The 12,047-nt window shown below is 36.2% G+C and overlaps 1 protein-coding gene across 2 annotated transcripts in view; it reads left to right on the forward strand.

Annotated features, from left to right (window-relative positions):
* TMOD3 (tropomodulin 3) overlaps positions 1–1,328 on the forward strand; it is a gene marked incomplete at both ends in the record, with an annotated part of 39,047 nt that extends 37,719 nt beyond the window's left edge. For both annotated transcript variants that reach the window (XM_084240437.1, XM_084240438.1), the window contains one exon: positions 1,294–1,328. In XM_084240437.1, coding sequence (XP_084096563.1) covers positions 1,294–1,328 — 35 coding nt within the window. The remainder of the gene's footprint in view (positions 1–1,293) is intronic.
* Positions 1,329–12,047: the final 10,719 nt, after the last annotated feature.

Raw genomic sequence — 12,047 nt, forward strand, 5'->3', positions numbered from 1 at the left:
TTAGAACAGAGCATCCAATGCTAGGCCAGGGGGCCAGGTGCACCCATTGACTTTTTATTACTCTGTTAGCCAGTTCAGTTGCTTTCCTACTTGTTTCCATAAACAGAAGAGAATGTAAAATTTATAAACTAACAATCTAATTGAAAAAGAGGAACTTAATAGAAAGGGTACCAAAACCCATTGTGGATAAATGCAAATCCTCTAGCTGTAATTGCTAAATGACTTTCCTTCTCCTAAAGAGATGCTTGACCTGGGCCTCCTGCACTGTGTTTTCATTTCTGCACTGAGGAGTATGCTGTGCCTTTAATTATCTGGCATGACTTACAGATATTATTAATTCCATTATAGAGGATGAGTTGAGTCTCAGAAAAGTTAACTTGCCAAGGAATAAGCTACAAAGTGTCAGAGCTACTTTGCAGGCTCTGGCCTGCTTTTTGTTCTCTCAAGAGTTGGCTGTGATGCTGAGGAATCCTGAACTGGTAGCTCAGCCATTGCACTCTGGTGACTGACAGGTGACAGTGAAGGTAGCAAGATCCTGAAGTTGTCCTGCTATTAGTAAGCCTGGCCTAACAGTTCTGCTCCCCTGATTGTGGAGGATGGGGATACTCAGAAACATGTGCTTTTCTTCACTTTATCAGCAGAACTATTTGTCTACTTTGGAGGCCAAAATTTATAGTAACCAGTGTGACCATACAACTTTATTGGAGTCTAGGATTTTCATTATTCTGCATTTGTTACTAATTTTTCAGAGCCCTGAACCAGTTCATTTTGTCAGTAATAAGCAAAATTTGGAGAGCAGTAGCAAATCACTTACCTTTAAAAATGACAAAAATGTTTTTGGTATGTTCTTTTACAGACTAAGAAAATATGTTGTGTCTAATCAGAAGAGCATGCAAATTAGATACTTTTCATACTTTGGAATTCTGGCTGCCTAAATGTCATTTCAAAATTTAACACAGTAATTTATTAATCATTTTTTAAATGGAGTTAATAAATTTTCAGTAAATAAATAAGACAGGGACAGTGATCAAAGATGATTGCTTACCATTCCGTTATAGATTTTAAACACAGGTGAGGTTTGACACATTGTGTTTGTTGTGAAGTCCTTTAGTTCTCACCAGGTAAATGCTAATGATGAAGGATGTGAATTGTTTTTAATGACCTTGTGAACTGGAATGGGACATTTCTTTTTTGTACAACTGTAACTGAATCAGTCAGAAAGTTGTTTGTTACAAGGTAGTTAACATTGTACAAACAAATAGGGATTTTGAGTATTTTTTCTTTTTCTCATAGTTCGCAAGAGACGAGTTGAAGGAGATCACCAGTAAGCCTGCCAAGGCATGCTCTTCAAAAGACTTCAAAAGGTTACCAAGAACTCCTGTTGGTGATACCAGATGTAAAATTTTCCTGGGTAGAAGGGAAGAGACTGGAAATTTTCTTTAACTACATGCTTCTTTTTTCTAGTTTAAGTTGTTAACCAGTTTCAAATTATAAAATGACTATTAGGTGATATTTTGTATTTTAAAGCATTGTTTCTACACTTTGTTATAATCATTTTTAATTTAGTTTAAATGATTTATGATGAGTCTGAGGTTAAAAATTACACTTGTAAAAAAGTTTCATTAATCATTTATGTAAAATAACTTGAACATTTTGAGGACCAATCTTTTTAAATTAAAAAGGGACAATGGTGATAATAGAATTATTGTTGTTCCTCCTAAGCTGAGGGCACTTCAAAGCTTTCCTTATTTGATGACAAGGAAACTTTTCCATGTTTTAGAATACATGAACTTGGCAAGAGTGTGCTTTTTCCTTCTATCAAAAAAAAGCAAAATGCCAGAATATTAAAACAGATGACTTAAAATCTGACCATCTGTTTAGAGCAGATCTCTAGCAGAGAGCAAATGGTTTTGTGCATTCCAGGTCACTACCCTTCTGATGTGTCAGCAATACCTAATTTTTCTTAAACATAGTCATCAGCTTTGCCAGGTTCATACTTTGTTTAAATATATAGTTATGTCTAAACTTATTACAGTTTTTCATTTTAATAATGTGGCATCATTAAATTTTTATGAACACTCATAGTAAAAAGCATCTGAGTAGGAAAACTACTCTCTTTCTGTAAAAGGCATATAGCCAACTGTCAGTTGAGCACATAGAATCAAAGATAAACATGTTAGAATTCAAGTCTGAGGAATGTATAAATGGTCACTTAATGGTTTTTTTGTAAAGTGTTAGAAACTGGCTTGCATATATATTGTTTCAAAGTATGATAATGCAGAATTGTGTTAACAGTATGCAATCACCATTACAAATTTTCTAACCAATAGCAAAAACTGCTGTTTCCCATAAATGTAATTTTTATTATCTGTATCTTTCCTGTTATACTTTTTTAGTCCATATTATGTAAAAGTAATTTCTCATCACCAAAATAGTCTTCCTAATGCTGACAGTGTTAAAGTGGACATTTGAACAGTGTTCTGTGCTAGGAAGACCGATGCCAGACCCGACATTGCCATGGAGGACCTAGCCATGTGTTCTTGCCCTGTCTCAGGTTAGCTTCTGCACAGGAGATATGGCAGAGGCATTTACGGTTACCGAAGACAGGGGCCGGAATCTAAGTGATTCTGCTCTCGAAAATTCGGACATGTCTGTATCATTTATTTATAGGGGGATATCTCTAAAGGGGAAGACTTGTTAAACCTATTATAATTAGATTACAAAATGTCTGCTTTGGCTCGGACTGCACGGTTTAGCTGATGGCTTAGCAGTTTTTTTTTTGTGTACTGTGGCAATAAGCCTTCTTAGGAGAAAGCTTTCCTCTTGAGAATTGAGGTGTGTCTGTTTTTTGAATCAGTATTCAGTATTTTAAAGGGGCCAGGATTAACTTTGCACTATTCCCTTTCAGGTATAGGCTGCTGGTGGTTCAAGTTAGCAAGTTTACTCCCCCTCTCCCTTCTTATCACATACAACTTTGGAATTGTACTTGACTTTAGAGGCTGCACAGCCCGAACAGGGTATGGGGAGTCAACATGGAGCCTGGATAGAGGCTGCCATTTAACTTTTAGCAGGGCTTCCTTGCTTGCACTGTTCTCTAAGTCACTAAAATGATAATGTTAGCTTTTCCTCCCACAGTTTTTTTTTTTTTTTTTTTTTTTTAATTCAAACATAGGTAGGTGGACCCTACCTAGAATTGTGTATCGTACTTTTGGGTAATAATTTTTTCAGTTACTATTTATCAAAGTCTGCATAAGTTGAGTATTTGCTTTACTATTCCAGTTCTAAGCAACAGTATATAGTTCATTATATAATTAGAGAAACGATTTCTTCATAAATAACTTTAAAGATGAACATTCATCTGATTAAATACAGAAAATCTTTTAAAAATGTAATTTTACAAGGGAGAAAACTGGTGTTTACTTTGATCTTTAAAAATCTGGCACCTCTTAGATTTTTAAAAACTTTCAGTATTTCTAGACTGCTCTAAAATTTGATAATAGAAAAAATTATAATTTTGAAATAGTCTTGATTTTTAAGCCAAAGATTTTCTAAGACTAAGTTTTATAGTCTTAACCAATTAAACCAATTAACCTGTTTGTCTAATCAAAGGGTTTTTTTTTTTTGCATTTCTAGATTGCTGTTTTTTAAAAACTTTTTAACTGCCCATTTTATAAATTTTGATATTTGTATTTGTTTGAAGTTCTAATTTTTCCATTATGTCTATATGAAATAGTATGTATTTAAAAATAAATTGCTAATATTGATATTATTAAAATGGATTTTGGTGCTGAATACTGTAGCAAAAACCTAGTGGAAGTCTAAAGTATAAGTGAAATACATTTCCTAAGGGTGCCTGTCATTTAAAAGACCAAATAAACATTTGGTGTTAAATTAGTTGATTGTGAAAGATTTCAGAAATTTTCTCGGTTGTTAAATTGTTAATTCTTATTTGAATGAAATAACACACTTGCTTGCTTTGTGCATTAGATGCACTCTAGAAAAGTTACATGTAAATAGAACTTTGTAAAGTTTTCCATTGACAGTATCTGACATATTTTCATTTAAGGGGGGGGGGTCCTTGATATAATAAAAATTATAAAAGAAAAAATGTTTTGATAAAAATGTTAATGATGTATTGTACATTATATTTAACCTTCGCTGCCATTAAAATAAGATGAAAGGATTCATGGTGTTTCATAAAATCTTATATTTCTGCTTCTATATCCCTAAGACTGCCTTGACATTTCCTTATAAAATCAGTAACTACTGTTACCTTCCAGCAGAGGATCATGCTTTTTTTTAAGCAGCTTACATTCTCTGGCTCGTTCAGTACTGCTCAACTATATTCCTTTATTATAATGCCACTTCACTGGAAAATATTTTTTCCAGGTTTATTAAGTTATAATTGACATATAGCTTATTAGTTTTAAGTGGATGAAGGTTACATACATGTGTATACTACAAAATAGTCACCACCAATATGTTTAATTAATATTCCTCACCTCACATGGTTAAAAAAAAACTTCATTTTTCCTTGTGATGAGAACTTACAAAATCTGTTCTCTTAGCAACTTTCAAATATTTAATTCAGTTTTGTTAAGTATAGTTATCATCCTGCACATTATATATCCTGTATTTAAAACTGGAATTTTGTATCTTTTGCGCATATTCATCCATATTCATCCACTTGCCCTCCACCCCATTCTCACTCGCCATTTCTCTACCCCCCTGCCACAGGCCACCAACAATCTATTCTCTGGTTCTTTGAGTTCACTTTTTCCAGATTCTCATATAAATGAGATCAAAGAGTATTTGTCTTTCTGGTCTGATTTATTTCATTTATTTCATTTGTTGACGGACGATACAGCACCCACAAGAACCAAACACGTAGATATGCCCAAGCAACTCCTATTGTTGCTGTTGGGTCTAAACATCTATAGAACTGTCTTTTCTCCATCAGCTCTCACTGATCACTACTGTTCTGATATTTCTCATTATAAGACTATCTTACCAAACAAAGAAACTTCACTATATTTAAATTGAAAAAGTTGTATTCAGCAATAAAGCTTTTTATCTTCTTAAGTCATACTTTAATTTGGTCATTCTTATGTCGTATGGGTTTTTCTATGTGATGATTCAGCTCTATAAGCCACTACCAAGTATTTTAGAAAGTCTTTATTGACATATAAAAATGTTTACTTAAGACACCTGCACTAGTGGCTAAGTAAAAATAGATTATAGCACTATGAGATAACCACTAGCCATGTTTTATTAACATAGTTATAAAAAGTTCATATATTTTTAAGATGATTAGACACTCTTAGAGTCTACTTCAGATATATATCTGAGGTTTTCTTCCTTTTTCTGCCAAGTGTGTTTTATTTCCTGTAGAGCAATTGATTGACCTAAACTTTTTCTGCAGATAATTTTGTCCATATTTATATGTTCAGAGAGTAAAGTTTAATTAATAAGAACACATTCTGGGTATTTCTTGGTGAGTATGTACAGCAATTTCTAGGAGTAATTTCATTTCCATTCAAAAAGAAATATAGTTTTGATAAGTTTCAACTTTTTTTATTTGCTTGAGAATTAGAAAAAATAATTGCATGCATACATGTGCATAGAATAAAAACTTTTGTAATTTGAAACATATTATTTTTGGTCCTTTATATTTGGTCTGAGTATGTTTAAAACCTTTGTAACAATGCATCATTCTTTGTCATGTAAAATCAGAAATTTAAATACATTTTAATGCTAAATTATTCAAAATACTGTTCATATTTTTTTCAATTTTTATAAATAAAAGTAAATTTTGTAACACTGAATTTAAATATTACAAACCTAGTTCTTAATAGCACATTGAAATTTCTTTTGAAGAATATGTATTATATAGGCATTTAGAAGTTACCAATTCAGTGGTTTATCAAATACCCTGTAGACTTGGAAATTTTTAAAAAGTACATGATTCCTTTAGTTCCTTTGTCCTAAAATTCATTGCTTATTTAACTCTTCAAGGATAATCTTACAAATTTACCTGAGTTAGTTTATCTCCCATCCAAGTTAAGTCATATAAAATTATTTGGCCATTTTTACCCATGAAATAGTCATTTCATATGGTTCAATCTAATTTGCCAACACTCAGCCTGATGTGTGCATAAAATTATACTGAAATGACAAATAATTAGAGACAGGGTCTTGTGATAGTCTGTTGTGAACCTGATGTGAGAGACTATTTGTACAATAAAAAGCAAAGCTATCTCCTGTTCTCACATATTTATCAGCCAAAAGAGGAAATAGATAAAATATTTAATGAATTTGATGAATAACACTTACGGATAAGTGTCAAATAATTTAATGTTACATATTCAGAGTTCTGAAATGCAGTGGCATAAATAAATTCCCATTTAATCTTTTATGTAGGCTGGCCTACCAAGGATAGCTGTTGACAGTCACGTACGAGTTTCCTTGATGCCTGTCCCTTTTGGCAAGATGGAGGTTCAGGTGCTTGAATTGTCAGGTAACTCCAGCTCCCATGAATCCAAGTAGATGTGGGTGCCAGGAAATGTGGCAGTGAGGAGACAGGGCCCCCTCATGCTCAGCTCAGTGGCACCCGGCTCATTTAAATACCCTACAGTGGTGAAGGCTGACCACATGTGGGTTCAAAATGGCCAGACATCTTAAGCTTGCCTGCCTACCTGCAAAGATTAAGGGCCTAGAGTTCCCAGATCCCAAGCTGACTCCTCTACTCCCTGCCCCCATTTTATTTGCAGACAGAGCTTTAAGGCCAGCCCCATATGAAGACTAGTCAGCCCTACCGTAAGCCTTCCTTAATGTCTCAGTGTTCTAAATGAGTCTCTGAAGTTTCCTTTCAGGAGCTAGTGCTAATTTTGGATTTCATGGTTTTTACAACCATAAAATTAGGCTTGAAGTGTATCAAAGGGAGGGACATATAATATAAATCCAGATTTTCTGCATGGTGAGATGATGGGCCTACTTCTTTTTCTTTGGTCATTTCTGTTTAACTTTTTTTTTAAAACATCTGATTTGTACTCAACAGATTTCCATAGTCAAATCTAAAACCTGAGTTGAGAAAATTGACTGCAGAGAAGTTAAGTAACTTGACAAAGATAACACTGTTGGTTTGTCATTTGATAAATAAATATTAGGTATCTTCTGTGTTCCAGCTGCTGTACCAGCCACAAAACTAGAAGTGAAATCTGTTGTTTCCTGTTGCTCTTTTCTCTAAATCTATAGTGGCCCTTTATCTCAGGATAGGTATTTTGGGTGTCTGTCACTGATACACTGGCTCAGTACTGTGATTGCTGTGCACCCAGGACCCTGACCCTTGTCTCAAAAATTTTTGATTTTTGTTTAGGGGGGAAAAGCCTTGGACAAAGAAACTCTTTAAACCTGAGTGTCCACCTCTGTAAATGGGAATCATATTTATACTGCCCTTTGAGTTATTCTGAGGGTTAGAATTGGTGAGGCCTATGCAGCCCTTGACAAAACATAGTAGCCAGTGAGCCCTCCCAACCTGGAACACAACATAGTGGAAAGAGCACCTAGACGGGTTGGTACTGCACAGAAGGACTCCAACCCCAGCTAGGCAGGATAGACAGCACAACCTGTTGGAGGTGATATACCTGAGTTGATCTGTGCTGGGCCAGGAGAAGGATTGGGGCAGAGTAGCAAGAAGGCACAAATACCTAAGACCCAGAGCTAAGTTATCAAATATAAACTTTTTTGGGAAGAATAAACACCTTTTAGTCACAGATTTGCTTGTAACCTTTTTATTCACAGCCAGGGTAGTGCAAAAGCAACTCAATTCATCAAGCCAATGAAAACAAGTCCTTTCATCCTTGTTTTAAAGCAAACTTGGATACAGTAAGTGTACATTTTATGCTTCATTCTTCTTCCTCTTTACACACTGCTTTCCTCTTTCTGGAGAGTGCACCTTCTGTACTGAAAAGAGAGTTAAGATGTAAAACTCAATATCCAAAGTTTCTGGAAATTTTGTCTAAAATGGTTCTGAGCTGGCAGTGGGGAAGCCGGCTGAACCTGACCACCTAGCAGCGACCTTTGCCCTCAGACACTGTCTGCGGCAGGTCAGGCAGTGGGAACATGGCTTATTACCCTGGGCAGCATCAGGGGTGGAGGGATACTTCCCTCTCTACTGACCAGGATTCCTATCCTACTTCTTTTTTTTTCCCTTTTTAAAAAAATTTTATTTTATATATTTTTTACATCATTTTTCATTTTTTAAAATATTTTATATAATTCTTACATCATTTTTCATTTTTGCACAATGTATGCATTTTCATTTTGGTTATGTTCCCCATACAATTGCACCCCCCCCCCTTATTTTGACCCTAGTCCTTCCTCTCCCCGCCCCTCTTCGAAGCCCCCCCGCCCCTGGGTTAGTGTGTCTCTGGTTTATAGTTGCTTGTTGATTTTGATTTTTACTTTGTATAATTAGTCTTTTTCCTGGTCCCTTATTTAGGTTTTCTAAATTTCTGCTATGAGTGAGACCATCTGGTATTTTTCTTTTTCTTTCTGACTTAGTTTGCTGAGCATCTATCATACTTCTTAATACATTCCTCTGCTTCCTCAGTAATTTATTTTCTCTAAAAAAAAAATCAGTATTTTAAAGCCTGTGGATTTTAAACAAGGATTGTTTCTAAAGTATTAAATAGGTATATTTCTATATGAAAAATGAATGCTTCCCTTACCCAGGTGACCAACTGGATATTTTGGTCCTCTATCTGAAGAACCTAGATTGGAGCATGTTAAGATTTCAGGAACTGTTGACTGAATGAACATGGTATATGATGATAATAATGATTCGCTTGTGTAATTAAGACTTAAAAGTTTCCTTGCACTTAGGATCTTTTATGTGGAAAAAAAGGAAATAATTGAAGTAAAAATAATAACACAATGAAATAACCCTCAACTACTATTATACCCAGACAATAAAGATGTCCAGTTATCATCATGAACAAGATAGGCCTCTTCCTTTATCACGCTGAACTTATTTGTAGTTCTTTAGTCAAACTTGGTACCTTAGTACCCAGGCCTTTCCATCAGCCAGGCATGCCCACCCTGGCCTCCGTGCCCTGCAAGCTAGCACTCTCTCCAACAGCCAGAGAGAGATCCTTCTCGGAACAGTCTTCCAACACCCACCCCAGCATATGTGTCAGACCCCTTCTGAGCCCCTCCTTATCCTGTCCCTGCATTTATCTTGCTGAGCTCCGGCTGTCTGTGCCTGGGCTGTGAGCTCTTCTTCATTCCAGGAGTTGGCTCCTGGGATAGGGGAAAACCCTGTAATTGAATCAATTTGACTTTACCTCATCACTGTTGAGTTTCTTTGCTTTGAGTAATCTTTGAGCCTTACCTTCTTCTGATCCCTCTTCACTGTCTGAAGAATAGATTCTGGAAAAAAAAAAAAAAAAAGAATAGATTCTGGCCCTTTCCTCTGAGAGAAAAGGAATTTTAGACATAGGATTGACTTTGCAAGACAAAGACCCATTTTATTCCTGATTTTTTCTTCTAAACATTGTTAATTCCCACTGTTGACTTTCTTGAAGAGTTAACAGTTTTTATTTAAAGTTTTGATATATAGGGCCTCCCTGGTGGCACAGGGTTAAAGTCTCAGTGCTCTCAAGCTATTGCCAACCACAGCAGCATGAGTTCTATCCCTGGCCAGGGAGCTGACCCACATGGCACAGCAGACCTCCCCTGTCTTGCCCATTGTTCCCCTCAGCAGTGTATTTAAATAGATCTGCCTGTTCTGCTCCCCACTCTGTCTCTGGTAAGTCCTCTCACCCCCACACCTCTGGCCTACACCCAAGTTCTTGCATGCATAAATAAAAAAAAATCTTTAAAAAGTTTTGATACATAAAAAACTTTAAAATTTAGAAGTATGTAACTTTGGATCATGTTGACATGACTTAGATGTGAGAGGCTTTGTTCTCAGATTAATCACTTTAAAATGCCCAAAAAACTTTATACACACATTTTTTTTTTAACCATGAATTTTAAATATTGGGTCCTTAACAATAGAACTGCCTATTAAACATTGTTCTCCATAAAGATACACATTGTTTTATTTTCCTTATTTTGTGGGCAAGGTGAAGGCTGGAATGCAGATCACACAAAATCAATTATTCCAATATTCCTAACTCTCTAAGCCTTTGGATTCCCTCCATGTAATGCCAGGAAACCTCTGGTATCTTACTTTCTATAAATATAGGCTACCACTAAGTTTAAATTTTAGTTAACCAACCAAATATAGAGACCTGTCCAGGTATGTGCACTAACACAAGTCCAGAAAATGTAACTGCATCCACATCAATAACATTTGCCCCAAGCCAGTGTTATGTGTTGGTCTTCATCTCACATTCTTAGTATCTACACTTCCACACATATTCCCCAGGCTTCTGTATTTATTAACAAAATCTTTAAAATTTTATTTGGTGTATAAGCTATTTCTTCTTCAGGGATTGTGCTTGCTTTGCTGGAGCATGATGAAATCTTAGTGATGGGTCTGTTGGCTAAAATGTGGGCAGATGGTACTCAGTCAGCTGGATCTTGAGGAGCATGGACAGTGTCCCAGATGATTTTATTACAGCATTTTTAAGCAAGAGAAGACTAGTTTCCTCAGACATGGGGAAGCAAGTTGCTTCTCCCAGGCAAGAAAGACTCAGATGACTGGGAAATGTCATGTCCTTTCTCAAGACACTGGAAGAGGCTGTGAATTCAGCTGAGGTAATTCTGTAATCATACAATTAAACATTGTGTTTGGTTTTCAGCTACCTCAGACCTCTGGTTATACGATATCAAGGAAACCTGCTCATTCTCTGACTAAGACTTGAGCTGAATGTTTAAAGCCCTAAGTTTATAATTTTCTTTCTCTAAATTCTCCAGGGCACCCAGAAGTGTCCATTTCCTTACAGTGGTTATACTGCCTAACAAGTGTAGCAGCCACTTGAGTCCTCACCCATGGGGCTGAGGATACATAATCTGATGCATTACAATGCCACTGCACCCCATGGATCACCTACTGGTGAGAATCTCATTGCTGCTCTCAAACCCATAGAAATCCAAAGGCATCTCTGAGGGTTTGGTCCCTGGACTATTCAGCCACATTCTAGTTGGGCAACACAAAACATACCAGTTGTCTATAGACAGAATTTTTAAAAATCACAATTCAGTTTAAAGTTGATTTGGTTATGAAAAGTGTAAAATGAGAACTCTGAGGGATCACAGAAATAGCAAATACAGAGAACAACTTCCACTCCTAGACATGAGGGAACAGGGAAAAAGTAGAATTATTAAAGACATATAGAAAGAGACCCTTGGAACCAAAACTCATACCTGTGAGAGAAATGTCTGACTGCCAGTGAAGTCTCTCTGGGGAACACATCAAAGCTGGTGTGGCAAGTGCTGATAATGCAAATGGGGTTGTTACTGTGGGAAAGAACTGCCTTTGCTGGCATGTGTTGCCCCTTGCCTCCTGAAAAACTTCTAGTCAACACGAAGCCCTCAGAAAGCTCTAGAAACAAAAGCAGGAAGGAGCAAGCTTCTCCCAGCAAGCTCGTTACCCAGGCTTCCATTTTCTCTAGCGCCCCCTAACAGGGAGCAACAGGCAAAGCAAACATAGGACTCCCATGGCACCCAGATTGTACTGACAGTAGAAAGTGAGGTAAACACTGTTCTTATGGAAAGATTAGTGTGTGGAGACCACCACAGAAAAGACAAGTAAGCTTGTGGTGGATTTAAAACATCTACAAATTCTTTGCCGTTCTTCCCCTCAAGAAAAACCAGATTTTCCTTCTTCTACATATGAGTTCACATTAGTAACTCAGTTCTAGTGAACAAAATGTGGTGGAAGTGATGCTGTGTGACGCCCCACCACCTTTTTTTAAAATTAAAAAAAAAATTTTTACATTGTCATTCATATATTTACAGTATTTGATTTCTCCCTTCAGGTGTTGTTCACATAAATATCCCCCACCATGTCATCTGTGAACTATTACGTGGTCCTTTGT

The sequence above is a fragment of the Talpa europaea genome (assembly GCF_964194135.1).
Source record: "Talpa europaea genome assembly, chromosome: 8".
Classification (NCBI taxonomy): Eukaryota; Metazoa; Chordata; class Mammalia; order Eulipotyphla; family Talpidae; genus Talpa; species Talpa europaea.